This window comes from Phocoena sinus, chromosome 14 (assembly GCF_008692025.1).
Source record: "Phocoena sinus isolate mPhoSin1 chromosome 14, mPhoSin1.pri, whole genome shotgun sequence".
Classification (NCBI taxonomy): domain Eukaryota; kingdom Metazoa; phylum Chordata; class Mammalia; order Artiodactyla; family Phocoenidae; genus Phocoena; species Phocoena sinus.
Genome location: NC_045776.1, coordinates 68,679,198 through 68,696,419, shown reverse-complemented (window position 1 = coordinate 68,696,419; position 17,222 = coordinate 68,679,198). Strand labels below are relative to the sequence as shown.

The window sequence follows — 17,222 nt, the reverse complement described above, 5'->3', positions numbered from 1 at the left end:
TACAAAGAATTATGCAGCCCAAAGATCAATAGTGCAAACTAGAGAAATTCTGAGATGACCCAATTTAGAACAGCATCAACACACACGTGCGTGCGCACGCACACACACATACACACACACTACATCATCCAGACCCCCATGGAATTTGAAGAGACCCATGGAAAAAGGGGAGGGGGTGGAGAAAAAAATGAAGCAAGCCCCGCCCACAAATGTACCACAGTCACCATTAACGTCATATTTATTGTTATTTAGCTGCTCAGGAAAACATATACAGGTATATACAATATGCATGAATACAGAAGACTGCACTTTACATATTTTTTTTAAAAAAGAAAGAAAAAAATAACACTCAATTTCATGAGCTATTGTCACAGTCTTCCAACCAAGCATTTCAGAAATGAATTTCTTTTAAGAGTCAAAAAGATTACAGGATTGCCTAACACACAGCAGAGTTAAGTTTTCATATTTTACATGTGCAATAACGTTTTCATATTCTTTCCCGAAGAGTTTTGCTATGCAGTACCGATTACCAGTGTTTGTGGAGTCTCGTGGGTTGGGTGTGTTTTTAATCTGCTTTTATTCTTTCCATTAAACCAAATTTAATGAAATAACATCCTTTTGCTTAAGGCTATTTTTAAAGCTGTTCAATTCTGGGGTCGTGGGGAGCGAGAAAGTTTAAAACTTCAGGGGTTTCCGAGGTTGCTAGGACCATGAGACGATGGCCATGTGCTGATGGACTCAACACAGGGCAAGTCAAAGACAGAAGTCAAGACACTTGGCTCCCCGGCCTTAAGCAATTAAGGAGAAATCATGCCTGTTTAAGAAATAAAAGGATGAAGCTCTCAAACAGCTGTACGTTGTGGAATCAGAGGGGTAGTGGAGTTTCGCTCAGACTATGGCTGGCTCTCCTGCAGCCCGTGGCGGGGGAGCGGGGGGGGGGGGGGGTGCTTTTCCTCACCTTTTCTCTCCTTTGGTGGCAGAACCCGGGGCTGAGTCAGCTCCCGCTTTCTTCTCACTGATCAGTTCACACCACCTGTTTCTGCCTGCCCTCTGTGGGGGCCGGGGTCAACCCTGGTCGGACTGCCGGTGTAAGAACCTCGGACCATCCAGACTCAGACCCGAGCCGAAAAAGCCAGCCCAAGGAAAGACAGGAGCGGGGAATGGAAAGAGACAGATTTTTCTGTACGCTCTTCTCCCTTTGCTGAAAAGTTCTTTGAAATAAACAACGTGAGTGTTGTACGGTGAGCCCAAAGCCTTCAGGTCACTTGCTAAAAAAAGCCGGGTCTGCAAACTCTGGGGACGTGGGGCGGGGGGAGGATGGAGGGGGCGCAAGGCTCAAAATGGCACATTTAGCAAGATGCTTGTTCACAGAAACTGAAATCGACTACAAGAGTTACTGATTTGGGTGAAGTGATATCAGTCACTTCTTGTCTGGCCCACCCTGGAATCTGGGTGCCTCCCACCACCCCCGTGAGTCACACAAGCCCTTGGGAGTCATCAAAAGCACCCAAAGGTGCCCCCCGCCCCCCCCCCCCCCCCCCCCCGCCAACACTGGGCCTCCACTGACCACCGCCCTGGGAGGACCAGGTGACAGACCTCAGCTGGGTCCAGGAGCCCTGCTTTCTGCTGCCCTGCTCACCCAGCTGCTCCCTCACCTCTGCTCAAAGAAGTTATTCCTTCATGAGATGCACAGGACGTGGCCCTGGTTTTGCAACAGGCTGAGATTAAATAAAAAGGGGGAGGGAGGATTCCTGGGTTTAAAAAAAGGCCCAAGAATCAAAGTCACTAGTTCCGGTTCCTTTCTCCCTCCTCTAGCCCTCAGGAGTCTGCAAACCCCTGCAGAGAATACATACAGGCTTGGAGGAGGGGGGCTTGGTAGGCAGAGCCTGGGGGCTCCTTCACTCAACAAGCCCCTCGAAAAGTGCCGGCGAAAGCCTGGTCCTTCCCAGGGATGGGGGGCTGCCCAGGTTGGAGATGGAACGGGAGAAGTTGGGGAGATAACCCAGTCCTGTTCCTTCTTCCCCCCAGTGCCTGGCTGGGAACAGATGTCAGGAAAGGTCAGGGCTAAGAATTGATCCTCAACTCCAGCACCCAAGACCCAGCTGACCTGGCCGTAGCAGAGCCGGGAGCCTGCAGCCTCTAGAGGCTCTGCAAGCTGGACAGGCACCATCCCCACGCGGACGAGGGCTGATCGGCACAGCGTGAAAATTCAGAGCCTGGGCGTTTGTACAGAGGCCCAGAAAAGGAGAGAAAACACCACTGTTGAACATTCCGGCTCCTTCCCACAGAGCGGACTGGATACGTCATCACCTCCATGGCAGTGAAAGGCAGCTTCCAGCAGAAGAGAGAACGGAGCTGAAGGCTGAGGGTGTGTTTGTGGGAATGAAAATATATCTATTTTCTTAGGGAACAGACAAAACAAAATCCCAGGCGGAAAACCTAAGGGGGGCATTAATTGTTTGGCTCCAGCCTGACTGATGACAGTAGGGTGTCAATATATAATATTGTGATGACAATTTGACTCTCACCCGGCAATATTCCAGAACTACTAGTCTCCAGGATTTCCATTTTAATAAGCAGTGAACAAAGCAAAAAGGAAAAAAAAAAAACAAAAACAGGCAGTGGGGAGGGAGGTGGGGAGGAACAAGACTAAAAGAGAATAAAAAAGGAAAGCAACTCTTGTCTTATTATGAAATAACAATACTTGGACATACAGCAGCACGAAAATAAAACAAGGAAAGAGGTCATCTAAAAAACGTATGCCAAGATTACAGAAAAATGGGAATTATCTAGCAGGAAAAAGGCTTCAGCAAAAGTTTGCTAACTGCAGAAGGGTTAACACTGGTAACATACCGTGGCAGACAAATTTCTTTTTTAAAAAAATTTTTTGAGGTTTTTTTTTTTTTTTCCCTTTAAATTAACCCTTTCCGGTCCATATGCCACTAAGCAGGTACCAACCTAGAAAAAAAATCATCCACTCAGCAATAGTGGCCCTTTCAAATTAACAGGGCGGGTAGGGGTGGGGTCAGGTGGAGGGGGGAGAGGAGAGAAAAGGGGGAGGGAAGGGCCTGGTTGGGGAGGGGGTATTTCTTGTCAATTCAAGTTAGGGCGGCCACGAATGTCCCGAATCTGTTGGAAATGTCGGAGTGCAGGGACCGCCAGGTGGGCACGGAGGCTCGGGCCTTGGCATCGCCCACGTCGTCTGTGCAGTGGACAGACAGGCACTGCAAGTGGCTGCCGGGCTGGGTTGCCGAGGCCTTGTTCGGAGGGAGGTCGTGGGCTGCAGAGAAAGGAGGAAGAGAGGACGTTAGCTGCGTGCTTGACTCTGCAGGAGGCCCTAATGGGGGTAAAGTGGCAGAAGCAGAAGAGAGGCCATGTCCAGGCCCTCTTTTCATGCCTAAAGATGATCTAAGGAGATCTAAAGATGTTTGGTTCGAATCCTCCTGCCGTCATCTCTGACTTGGGCTGTGAGACCTTAGCTAAGGGAAGACCTCCTGTTGGGTTTGTTTTTCCCCTCCCCCTTGGGAAATAGGAGAGTTAGGCCGGATAAACTCAGGGTTTGCCCATCTCTGATGGACTAGAGTTCCCAAAAGATTAACTGGACCTGAAGTTAGTTGGGAAGGCTTCCTGGAAGAGACACATCCAAACTGGGCACTGAAGGATGTGTAGGAGTTCATCAGATGCAGTGAAACGGAGGAGGGGAGGATTGTCCAGGTCTCGAATACAGCCCATTCTCTTGTCATCCTCCAGACAGACATTTGCTAAGGGCCTGCTATGTGCTGGTAAGTTCCTTACACAGTGCCAAACTGCTCAGAGCCACAGAGACTAAGAGTGTGGACTCCCCAACCACACCAGTGCCCTTTGCCCCTCCCCAGCTGCTACATGAAAGGACTTTAGGTGATAAGGGTGAGGGAGTCTATTCCTCTCCTACACCCTCAGTGAAAATCCCCTCAATTTCCTTCTCATTCAGTCACACAGCACCAGAAACAGCACAGACCATAGTAATGTTTGGATTAGACTCACTTGACAGGAAAGAAATTTGACAACCATTCACACCTTAGCACGAATTATATTAGAAGAGAACAAGGAATCGGGAGTCCTGAGGCAGGGAAGGAATGGAGCAGTCATTTCAGAGGACTTCTAATTTACTGCTGCCCAGTGACCAATAGCTCTGTTCTGAGGCCTACTGAATCACGATTATTCTCATTATTCCTTTTTCGGGGCCTGACTCTCAGAGAGGCAAGGTGACCTGCCCAAGGTCACACAGCCAGGATGGGACAGAGCTGGGTTTGAAGATGGGCTGATGGTGAACTTCTGACTCAGCAGAAGTGAGAAAAGCTGGAACTGGCAGTGGGGGCTCAGCTCCGGCCGAGGGAACACACCCAGATACTGAGCTCCATGACTGGCCCGCCCTCCCCAGCACACTGCAGGCCCAGCCAGGGCCTGGTGCCAAGCAGGAGTCACCCCGCCCATCCCGCCCTCTGGGATCCGCCTTGAGGCTTCCCCCAAGAGCTGAGCCATGGCCTGCAGAGAAAATCCTCTCAGAGGGATGGGCCCAGGCAACCAAGGCCAGGTGTGACTAACTGGGTTTGGGGCCCCCACCCTGGAGCCCCAGAGACACCCAGCTTTGGGACCTGCATTCTTGGGAGGAGCTGGGGTTGGGAGGGAAGATTCTCTCCTTTGCCTCTTCCTTCCTTCATTCAATTAATAAGCTGAGTCCCTACTGTGTGCCAGGCGTGGTGTAAGCCTGCAGATTCCAGCAGGAAACAAGGCACAGTCTTCCTCCTCCTCCTGCATCTGACGGTGAAGCTGGGAGACAGTATGGTAGCACAGTCATCTTAGAGTCACAGACTGCGGCTTGAATCCAAGCCCCACCACTGTGTGGATGGGATCCAACAATCTCCCTCTCTGAGCCTCAGTTCTATTCACTGGCAAAGTGGGGGTGATGCTGAATCCCTTGGGGTCTTGTAACAGATGTCCTGGCATACAGAGACAACCCCAGACAGGGCTGCTGGGACTGTCATTCATGTCTGAGGTAGGGGAAGGGAGTCAGAAGGTGAGGGGTCCCTGCAACCATCTAGAAGCCTCCAAGCCTTGTCCCTTCCTTGAGACTGGCCAGCTGGGCATGTTCCTGCCCATAAAACTGGAGTCTTTGTACCCAATTCATGGACGGGGAAGCTGAGGTTCTGAGCCTGAGGTTCCCAAGTTGGTTAGAGGTGGTGGAGCTGGGATGCTGTGACCCCAGCTAGCTAGAGATACCAGACTCGGGGTCCCCTCACCCACAGTGGGCCCTGGACTCCAGCCATGCTGATGCACAGCCCTCACACCTCTGCTCCTGAGCCCACGCTTGCCTTGCTCCCAGTGACACTGCTGGGAGCTGCTTAATACCTGCAAAAGGAATTTTGTTCTGAACATTGCGAGATCTAGATTGGGGGAAGGAGTAGCATCTGTCAGAGAGAGAGAGAGAAATTCTGAAAGGAGTTCCTTATTTCACTTTACACACATTATTTCAAGGAGCCAACGCAACAATGCTTGTGCCCATTTTACAGGTAGGAAACCGAGGCCCCTTGCCAAAGTTTGCAAGAGCTAAACAAAGACAAGACCCACACGTGAGCTCCTGACACCCGGCTCCCTTGCTCTGTGGCTGAAGCACCAGGAAGGTAGACACTGGAGGACTAAGACACTCATGGGAGCTGGGTTTGCTCAGCAGCGGCTCCAGACTGCTCCAAATGGCCACATTTCCTAAAGATGTTTTATTCCCAAGTTACAGACGACTCAAACGCATGCCGCGCGCCAAAACCACAGACAGCTGCTCTTCTTACTTGGGGTGGATTTAATGAGGGCGTCGCAGGCACACAGTTGGACACGTCTGTGTATTATCTAATTCCATCCGCCAGCAAGCCCGGCAGCTGGGTGACCCTTCTCCCCACTTTAGAGCGGGCACCTGGGGCTCAGAGAGGGTGAGGGCCTTGCCCCACATCACAGAGCATGGGCACAGGATTCCCCAGCCTCTGCCTGGAACAAGCAAGCGAGTCTGGTATCCATGGGGAATGTTTTTAGGAGAGAATATGACTCTTCAGTTCTTGACAACCCAAGCATGACCAAACTCATCCTCCCGCAGGATTCATTCCAGCTGGGGGAACCCAACACACCCTAGGACTGCGGCTCCCCTGGGCTGCCGAGTGGCTGCCGATAAATCAGTCCCACGGGAGCCGCCTCAAGTCAGGGCCTGCCCCGGCCTGGCCCAGGAGAGGCCCTCCATCCCCACTGCTCAGGGCAGCAGGCATGCCGGCCCCCACACCAGGACCCAGAGATAAAACCACCCCCTCGCCCAGCTCCCAGGGCTGGGGAGACCCTGGAGGTAACTCAGCGCCCGGCACTGGCAGACACCACAGAACCTGATGGGTGTTGTCCTGTTTTCCACTGTTGGCTGTCAGCCTCCCCTATCAGACTGTGGCTGTGTGGGGGAGGGGCAGATTTGGCCTGTTCAGCTCAGCTGGGGCCTGTGCGTTGACTGTGAAGGGCCGCTCAGCCCTATTTGACAGATGGGAAGACTGAGACCCCAAGGGACAGGGAGCTGCCCAGGGGTCACCCGAGGCCAGGTCACCAGCTTTGGGACCGGCCCTCTCCTGTTAGCCCAGGATTCCTCGCAGGTTAGGCCGAGATGGAATCCCGGGTCCCCCAACCTCGGCAGCTGGCCCCCACTTCCTCATCTGTAACTTGGGGATGGTGATTCCCATGGGCCTGGCTCAAGGCAGCTGGGGAAGACCATACAAGAGAAAGAGCTGATGACGCCCTGCCTGTGGGTGGTCAGTTCCTGAGGCAGGGGTGACGTTGACTCAAAATGTATAACCATGAGGTGCCTCACCCCGGGGAAGCACAGCAGCTGAGATGAGAGGCTTCCTGGCGTGCCTGCCCAGCAAGGAAGGACCATGGGACTGTTTTTAAGGTCATCCCCCTACTGGCCAGAACAGACCACCTGAGTCCCCATGCACAGGGGCAGGGCCTGGAGCTGGGATACCTCGCTTTTACTCCCCACAAAGTCTCTCCCCGCCCTTTCTCCACGTGCACAAGCCCTGGCTGACCCATCCAGCCCCTTCCCAGAACCCCCTCGCTGAACACTGCAGACTTGGTATCATGCCATCCAGGTACCGGCTGCTTTGGGCTCACCCTGCCACCAACATGAGACCACATCAGATTTTGTCTTCAGTGCTCCCCTATCCACAAAGGGGATAGTAAATTCCACAAAGGAAAGGAAAGAACCTTGAGCCAGTGCCCAAAAAGTGACCGCGTGGATAACGGATGGAATTCCACTCCTCCTACGGGTTCCACAATGATCATGCCTACCGTCTGGGGAGCACGGACTTCCGTGCATCACTTCAGCTCTCAGAACCTCAGTCCTAGGAAATGGGGGAAATAATAGGACTGGCCGTCATGGAGGCAGTTACGAGGATTAAGTGAAATGATCCATGTAAAGCGCTCAGCACACAGTGCACTCCCACCGGCACCAAGAGGACTGCCTTGTGTGGTTGTCGACCAGCCTGCAGGGACCAGTGGGGCTGGGACGGCTGGCTGGAGTGCTAACTGGGACTGCTGATTGACCCTTTGGCTGGCCACGGCTGAGGTAAAGGGAGAAGGGAAAAGATGTGCATGTCTTTACCTGGGGACATCTCGTTGTTAATTTCATTTCTGGAGGTGCCACCCATGGAGGGGGCTGAGTTTTTTTTTAAAGTCAGCAAAACAGGCCTCGTCACTGCCTTGCCCTGCACTCAGTATCCCCGGGAATGGGTTCCAGTTTGGGTGGGCCATATGCTCAGGCATCCTCAGCCCTGGGGGGGAGGGGGTTGGGGTAGCTGCCGCCCCCCCACTCCAGTAGCTGAAGTGCTGCCTTGGTGGTACGCACAGCCACCACTCTGTCCCCAAACCCTCAGAAAGGGGACTTCTGCCGGGCCACCTCCTGTCCCTCTGCCCCCCAGAGGGAAGGCCAGATTATGGGGGTCAAATGTGGGCTCCAAGTTGCACCCAGGTCAGGGGCTCCCTGGGTGCTAATCCAGGGTATAACCTAAGCAAGGTGTTAACCTGGGCTGTAAAATGGGAACCTACTTCACGGGCTTGGAGGACGATGAAGTGAGATCACATGGGTGGAAACTTCAGCACATGACGAGCCTTCAGAAGAGGTTAGCCGCTCTCAGGGTTATTATAGTTACTATACTTTAACAGCCCAGGGCTTTGGAGGCAGGCAGAGCTGATACTGCCGCACACCCGCCTTGTGCATGGCGCAGTTTCTTCATTTCCTTGGGTGCCAGGGGCCTGCCCCACCCCCTGCCCTCCGAGGCTGGGAGGCCCCCCGGGGTGCGATCCCAGGCAGAGGAATTAGAATTCCGTGAGTATTTTTAACCTGAAGCTTATGTAAGGAGCAGTGTGGGCCCCAGAACACAATAGCGAATGACTCTCACAGGCTCACCCTCACCAGATTCCGACAAAGGGAAATGTATTTTGGTTTTTCCTTTATTTGGACCTGGCAGGGGGTGTGGGGGGGAAGACGCTGGTGTCTGTGACAGCTGCCACTCAGCTGGGGGCTGGGCCACTGGGCCCGGAAGCAGAGGCAGGCCGGCCGGCCTGGAAACCACAGGGCTGAGCCACCTGTTCTCGGCACCTCTGTCCTGCAGCCTGGGAGTCCCTTAGGGCCCCCAGACACATCCATGTCCCCCCAGAAGCTCCTAGCTCCTAGCCCCCATCTCCAGGAAAGGCCGGGCCATCACACCCAGGCTGGCTCTGGCCATCACGCTTCCCCAAGCCTAGAGTTGAGCACCATGGAGGGGAGAGCCTGCCTCCAAAATTCATCCACTGCTCTCCCGCCCCGTTGCCCCTACCCTGGTCCAGGCCCCCACTCCCGCCTGCAGCAACAACCTTGCTGCTCTCTCTGCTTCTACGCTGACCCACACGCCCATCTTCCACCGTGAGCCGAGTGAGAAACTCTGAAGCACCAACCAGAGCAGGCCCCTCTCCTGCTTAAAACTTCCACGGCTCCCCAGTGCCTCCAAGATAAAGTCTCCAGCTTCCCATGACGCGGCCTGCTTCCATCTTGGGCCTCCAGCCTCACCTCTCAGCTATACCGTCTCTCGAAGTATATCGAGATCCTTCCCACCTCCTGATGTTTCTCCCGCCTAGAACACACTCCTCACCTCTGCTGACTCCTACCATCTATCTACCTGGCTGTCAGCCTCACGGTGATGTTTCTCCAACACCCCCGCTTGCAAATGGCACCCCACCACCACCCACCATAATAGTAATGATGCCACCAGCGACCGCCTCACTGGCTACAGGGAAGTGCTGACACATCTCCCCGGGCAGAGGGGGAATCCTGAGTTCCGAGCCCCTTAGCAACAGGTCACCAAAGATGGAAGACATCATGGGGAGACTTGGGAGTCAGATGACCGAAGCCTGTAACTTGGTCCCTGGCACTTTTCCCAGCAGGGCGACTTTGGGCAAGTCATTTTTCCTCCTTAAGACTCAGCTTCTTTCCCTACGAAATAGGATAAGGTCAGCACCCGGGTCCTCCCCGAGTTCCGTCAGGTTCTATCAGGTAAAGGCCACAAGCAATCAGAGCAGGAGTAGAGAGTCTTGTCGGTGGTTAACAAAGTCCAAGGCTTTTTTAAGGTAACACAAAGGCCCATCTCCAAGAACCCGCCCCTGGGGATGTGGGGGACCCAACCCTAGTGGAACTGGTCCCCATACCCCAACTGGAACCCTTCTGAAGAGCCTCACAACCCCAAGGAGGACCCCGCCTTGGCTGCCTGTCCACGTTCAGTCCCTGGGTCGTGTCCCCTCCTTCAGAGAGCTAGACGGGGTCTGGGGGACTCACCGGCTCTAGCCTCAGAGGCAGGAACAGCGACTCTAAGCCAGATGTCAGGTGGCACAAAGATGGTCTATAATGCCACCAACCGTGCAGGAAGACGGCACACCCAAATTCCCACCCCTCTCCTTCCCCATACCCAGCAGCTTTGGCATGTTCAGAAACCTGGACTCAAATCCTCCCTCCTCCCTCTGAGTCTCAACTCTGCCCTTCACCAGCTCCATGACCTTGGGCAAGCTCAGCTTGCTGAGCCTCAGTTTTCCCACCTGTAGAAGCAGATAACATTCCCACCAGTAAAGATCACACAAGCCTGGCCTGGATGGAGACCCTGAGAGCAGACACGCCCATGGGGCTCTCCGAGGTCTCTCCGGCCCTGGCATGCGGTAGGCACCTGATAAGGATTTGTGAAATATGTGAATGAAGACTCACATTCTCATCCCAGCTCTCCACCTGCTTGCTGTGTGACCTTGGGTAAGTCACTCCCCCTCTCCAGGCCTATCGGGTCCTCTCAGAAATGAATGGTGGTGAGTAGATAGATGTACAAGCCCCCTGAATCTTTCTATCGCTTTGGGGTGATTGGATTTTACATTCAAAGAAGGCAGGAGGCTAAGGCAGGTGCCCTCCCAAAACAAGGGACAGTAAGATACACTGACCTCAGGCTCCCTATGGGGCCGGGCCTTGGCTGATCTCATTGGACCAACACAACACCCAGGCAGAGAGGGCATTTTACAGGGGAGGAAACTGAGGTTCAGAGAGGGGACGTCACTGGCTCACAGTCACACAGCCGGCCTGTGGCAGAGCCAGGGTAACTCCCAGGTCTGTCTGATGCCAAAGTCACATGAAAAAGTAAAATGTCGCAGCCAAATGGCAGGTACACCCAGTCCCTCCTCCTCTCTCCAGCTCTCTCGTTCCCACCCCCCTCTCCTTCTTGCTCAGTCTCTCTTTCTCTTGTTCTCTCCCTCCCTCTTTATCTTTTTCTCTCTTCCTCCCCCTCCCCCGCCCTCCCTCCCACCCTCTCTCTCTGGATCAACACTCCTGCTTTTGGGGAAAGGGCCCTAAAGCACACAGATGGGATGAGAAGGACCCCAGGTGACACAGAAGCCAAGGACAAAACCCGAGGCCCCATTCAGTGCTTTCTCCATGGACGCTGCCCGAGCATTTCCACATTGGCCCCATCAGATGGGGGGCAGCACACGGCACACATGGGGGCTCCTGAGGGGCTGGTAGGGCCCCCACCAACAATCGGGAGGCCCCATGAGGGTGAGGAAGGGGCCTCGCTCCAGCCGCTGGGGTAGCTCAGCCTGGGAAGAGGCTCAGCCAGGCCCCTGAAAGCCTTCGGAAATTAATTGGAGTTGACTTGGCTGAGGGCAGCTGTCATTTAGATTGAGAACTGGCTGAGGGCTCCACTGAGGCGAAGCAGCAAGGGCATCACCGGGACCAGGCTGCTGAGAGCTGGGGGCCGGAACGGGACTGGGGCGGGAGGCTGAATTCCAGGGATCCTCCCCAGCCCCAAAGGAGGAGGCACTGGGGTGGTGTTTGAGGACCAGAGCCCAAGGATGGACAGGGCAGGTCCCTCTCCCTAGCCTGAGTGCCTCCATCAGGCTCCTTCTTCTGGCGCCTGCGGCCACGTGGCCAATGACCTGTGACAGATGCAGCCCTGTGCACCCCGGGCCACTCCCCGCCTGCCTGCTGCCGAGACGTGACAGGATGGGGGGCCGTGAGCCGACCCCTCATCCTGCACCTTCCTTCTGACAGTGTCCACAGGGGTGTATCAAGGGTGCTTGTGCAGGGGGAGCTCTGCACCGTGCGTTCAGAGCACCAGGCTTCAGGATTGGCTTTGGGGATGTTAACTCTTCCCAGCCTCAGTTTCCTCACCCATGAAATAGGGCTGGAGACGGTATTATTCTCATAGGGCTGTTGGGAAGAGTCCAGTGATAACGCAAGCAAAGCGCTTAACACACTGCCAGGCACCAAGGCTACCCAAGAAATAGTAGCTGCCATTAGTATTTCTAGTATGATTATTATACGGGAGATTCTCTCCAGCCCTGTCTCCAGCAGAGCCCTTCCCACTCTGTTTTCTCGCCTTCTCACCCACAATTCACCCCCATGACATTGGGCCCAGTGCTGTATGGCCCTGGGCAGGATACTGTCCCTCTCTGAGCCCCAGTATCCTACCTGTACACTGGGGGCAACTTTACAGAAGGGCCAACACCTCACCGAGCTCCCCACTCTGCCGGCTGTGCGGTAAGCCATTCAACCATTATCTTTATAAAACAAGACAAATATACACATGTATTTCTGTAGGATTAGAACCGCATTCCTTTTAGCCCATTGGGAAAAAAAAAAAACAGATTCAGTGACACGTCTGAATTTTAAAAAGTACGTTTTCGAAGCACTGATGCTTTGGGTGGAGGTTCTTGGGGGCATCTGCCCTGGTCACCCATCCACTGGGCTGTGGAAGCTTTGTGCTCTTTCCATGGCAGGTCGGCAGGGAGGCAAGTGGCCCGTAGGCCCAGGTAACTTCCCATAGCGCCACTGTGTCTCGAGGAAGGGCTCTGCGTGGGGGTCAGTCACGGGACAGTCATGCACTTAGGAGACAGAAGCTTAGGTTCAAATGCAAACCCTGTCGCTGCCCGGCTATTTGACGCACGATCAGCTGCTTTTGACTCCCCGAGTCTCCATTCCTTCACCTAAAAAGTGATTTTGGTCATTGCTGCTTTGCGGAGAGGCGGATGAAATGCCTGGTGCCCAGGGGATGCTCGATATCCAGTTACCATAATCATCTCCCCAAACCCGGGCCTGGGGCAGCCTGTAAGAGGGAATCCTCGAGACAGTGATAATAGCTAAAGCATCACAAGCAAACATGTGCTCCCAGCTGTGTGCTGGGCGCTGGGCTCAGAGAGCCCCCAGCCTGGTGGACAGATGTTCTGATAAACACGGAACTGCAGAACAGAGACAATCCCTGTCGGAGCAAAGTGGACCCAGGGGACAGGTGGGGATCCGGGAAAACTTTGTAGAGGAGAGGACACACTAGGGGGACTTAAGGATGAGTATAAAGCTCTGCATCAAGAGAAGCGAGAGGGGGCGCTCCAAGCTCTGCTGTGACTGTTTCAGAAGAGCCAGAGGCCTGCCCAGGGACCCCGATTTAGGGCCTGGGGGACCCAGAGGAAGAGGAGGCAGCAAAGCTCAAATGGAGTCAGTCGTGGAGGACTGGAAGCGTTGGGCTTTGTTCCTGCAAAGAGGAGACAAAAAGGTTTCCAAGCAGGGGAGGGGCATCAGGAATCTGTCAGAATTAACAAGAGGCTTGCACCTTATCCATTTCCGGCCCTGGCATAGGACACCCGACGTACAAACACACCCCCTTATTGGGGACAAGGTCCCTTGCTCCCCAACTCTAAGCAAGTGGGAGGATTGGATTGCAGCCCCGTGAGAAGGGTACTCTGACAGAGCTCTGGTCCAGCAGGACCTGCCATTCCTCCCTGGCAGCTTCTGAGTCAGACGCCTGTAACCCACGTCTCCAAGAAATCCAGGTTGGGTCCTAATCCCAGCCCTGCCACGTCTCAGCTGGTGGCCCAAAAGACTCCACCTCTCTGTGCCTCCACGTCCCCTCTGCACAATGGATGAGCTCATCATGCCCTGTGCTTTTACATCAGTGAATCCTCTCTGAGGATACAAGTGGGGAATTGGGGCACAACGGGGGCAGGATTGCATCCCAGGTCATCTATTAATGAGTAGAAGGGTTGAGGGCAAGTCACTTGATCCCTCTGCTTCTCAGTTTCCCTACCTGTGAAATAAGACCATACACCAACTGGGCAGTGCTGCTGGGAGATTGGCATTTGATAGAATTAACCAACAGACAAGAACTAATTAGCACCTATCACATGTTTGTTCTTTTAAACTCACTCCTTCCTCATCATAACTCTGGAGGGCAGCTTCTATTCTCTTAGCCCCATTTCATGAAGAGCCAGCCAGGGTCAGCACACTACAGCCCACAGGGTATGTCCAGCCCACAGGGTATGTCCAGCCCACCATCTGTCTTTATAAATAAAGTTTTATTGGAACACAGCTATGCTCCAATGTTTACATTTTGTCTATGGCTGCTTTTATGCTACAGTGGCAGAGCTGAGTCATTGTGACAGAGGTTGTATAACCTACAAACCTTAAATATTTACTATCAGGCCCTTTACAGAGAAAGTTTGCCAACCCCTGAACCTGAGGCTTCAAGAGGTGATATCACTTGTCCAAGTTCACACAAGTAGGAAGGAGCAGCCAGGCACCCAGTAGGTGCTCAATACATGCTCCTGAGAAAGGTGTTTGTATGTAAACAACTCTGAGCTGTGAGGACTTGCATGGTGACCCTTCGGGAATCAGAAATGTCCTCCCCATTCATGTGGCCCTGGTCTTCCTTCTCTGGCTATAGTGGAAACCGTCCTGCCTTCCTGCTTAAAAATTAATAAAACAGTAAAATGCTGCTTGTAGAGGAGAGGGGTTGTTGTAAAAAAAAAGAAAAATTTTTTTTTAATCATTCAAAAGCACATCCATAAATGCAATGAAAGAGGAGAAGGGTGAGCTCTCTGCGGAAATGTGAGTCGCCCACATCAGGCGGGAGGAGATGGGCAGCCACCCAGCACTCACAGCCCCTGAGCACACCCTCTCAGCTCAGCCTCGACTCAGGGAAGGACAGAGTGATGCGCAAAGTGGACGGTGAGAGGCCAGGCAGGCAGAGCATCCACCCCGGGGCTGGGCCAGGACCTTCTCACTGGCTGATCTCATTTATCACCTCAACAGCCCCATGAGGACCAAGGTCACACAGCTAGAAAGTGGAGAGCTGGAATCTAAACCCAGGTCTGTGTGAGTCCAGAGTCTGTATTCTTTTAATCACCCCGTGGCATCTGCTTGGCCTGGGAAGGCAGACGGGTGGAGCAGTAGAAGCTGGTCTGGGCTTGGAAGAAGCTGGTTGGTCACTCCCATCCAAACAACAGGGACCAAAGTTCCTGGGGCGCCCGGCCTGGCACACCCACCCAGGGGTTCCAATAGGTCCGGACTTGGGCTTTCTGGGTTAGAGGTGTGTCTGCCAAAAACAAACCCCAACCTGCTTTCCCTCCACACTGGGCTCTCCTCCCCTACTCCAGGAAGACAAGCACCAGCCCTACCTGCAGCTAGCTGTGTGACTTCAGGTGCATCGCTTGCCCTCTCTGGGCTGCCCCTGTAAGTGTCAGGAGTCCCGGCTGCCAGGCCTGTAACTCTATGACCTAAAGAAGACACCCAAGGGACTTCCCTGGTGGCGCAGTGGTTAAGAATCTGCCTGCCAATTCAGGGGACACAGGTTCGATCCCTCGTCTGGGAAGATCCCACATGCCGCAGAGCAACTAAGCCCGTGCGCCACAACCACTGAGCCTGTGCTCTAGAGCCACAACTACTGAAGCTCGTGCGCCTAGAGCCCGTGCTCCACAACAAGAGAAGCCACCGCAATGAGAAGCACGCGCACCGCAGCACAGAGTAGCCCCCGCTCACCGCAACTAGAGAAAGCCCGCGCACAGCAATGAAGACCCAACGCAGCTAGAGATTAATTAATTAATTTAAAAAAAAAAGCCACCCAACTAGGTGCTCCCTACCCTAAATTATACTATAGACTGATGGGAAATGCTAGCTAACCTCTACCTTGGAATGGCGGAGGGGACAGGCTTGGCCCTGCGTGTTCCTGCTGGGCGTGCAACGCACACAGTGTGTCTCTGAGGTCAACCTGGGAAGGCCGGGGCCACTGCATTCCTTCCAGACAGGGAGTGTGGGAAGAGGCAGGCACAAGGGTGGGGGTTAGGTGACTAAGCCGACCCCAGTCTCGCCTTCTGTCACATTTTCCCAGGACCAGACACATTTTGCAACACCTGTACCCCACCTCTTGGAAGGATTTTCTAGATTTGGCCTATGTCTCAGCTATGGAGAAGCAGGATTAAGACTCAGTGCCTCTCCTCCCATGGTAGAGGTCACAGACCTTTGTCCCTGTGATCTGAGGAAAGCAGAACTGGATCCTAGGAAGACTGGGCTGGCTGGTGCTATACACTGGGGAAACTGAGGCCAGAGAAGGTTAAGTTGGGGGAAGAAGTGTGACCAAATCAGAGAATTCTGGCCTGCATGCCGAAGCCAGCACTCAGTTGCCTCCTCATTCAGAAGGTTTCACAGTGGAGTTTGCAGTACGCTGTCACCAAGTGGTGGCAACACTACTCTTGCCAGCTCTCTCCTCTTCCTGGACCACTACTGTCACTTCTCCCTTCACCTAACTAACAATTCCACTTTCTCCTTACTCAGGTAGGTCTCTCCAAGCCCCTCCGTGGGCTCCAATGCCCACCAGGCTGTAACATCTGGTGCTAACCCCAACTTCTCATAATTGTCCTGTTCTGTGCTACTGCCTCTAGAAGGTGAGTTCCATGAAATCCGGAGCCTTGTCTCTCCTATTCACCACTGTGGCCCTGGCACCTGGCAAATAGAAAGCTCTCAACCAATATGTGCTGACTGTGCCCATTCCTGGGGGCAGGAACAAACCCTAAAGAATCATTAAAATAAGGAAGATTCAAACCACATCACCTGGGCCTCCAGACAGACCTAAATAGGAACTTTTCAAGGCTTCCTGGGTGCCAATGAAGCAAGACCTCATTAGGAGGTTTGCCCACTGCCCCTCCCCAAAATCTACCGAGGAGGGCCACCCCCTCCAGACTATCCAGAAATGGAGGAACTGCAGCCACTTACTCTCCAGATCCCCAACCCAGCCAACAGATTTCCTTCAAAGTCCGGAGGTTAGAATTCTCCCCTTTTATTTTAGACCCCACTGGTGTGCGAGGACGGCACAAGAAGCAGGTGCCTTTAATGGAGAGGAAAACGCGAAGGGTCGGCTGACAAATGCCAGCAATTTCCTCCTGCTGGAGGATGATGACACAGGGAGTCCCGGCCACCACCCTCGCTCGGCCACCCTTCCTGCCTACAGACCCTGAGCCTGAACCTGCTGGGATAACCTCTGAGATGAGCTTTAAGTTGACACCAGGCATGGGAATCAGTTAAATTACCCTTCAGGGAAAGGAACCACACCCCAGACACCATTCTACACATTTCTTGCATATCACTGCATTGGGTTCTCTTGTTAAGCTTTGGAGGGCGGAGCTGTTATTCCTTTTTTTTTTCAGTGTTTGCCCTTGGGTTTTGTTTGGTTCATTGTGTGTACACATGTTATTCCTTTTTTTTGTGTGGTATGCAGGCCTCTCACTGCTGTGGCCTCTCCCGTTGCGGAGCACAGGCTCCGGACGCGCAGGCTCAGCGGCCATGGCTCACAGGCCCAGCTGCTCCGCAGCATGTGGGATCTTCCTGGACCGGGGCA

The 17,222-nt window shown here is 53.7% G+C and overlaps 1 protein-coding gene across 1 annotated transcript in view; it reads right to left on the bottom strand.

The window, feature by feature from the left end:
- Positions 1-2,765: 2,765 nt before the first annotated feature.
- Positions 2,766-17,222, bottom strand: part of MN1 (MN1 proto-oncogene, transcriptional regulator) — a 43,721-nt gene continuing 29,264 nt past the window's right edge. The window contains exon 2 of the mRNA XM_032602836.1: positions 2,766-3,280. Coding sequence (XP_032458727.1) covers positions 3,099-3,280 — 182 coding nt within the window. The 3' untranslated portion in view covers positions 2,766-3,098. The remainder of the gene's footprint in view (positions 3,281-17,222) is intronic.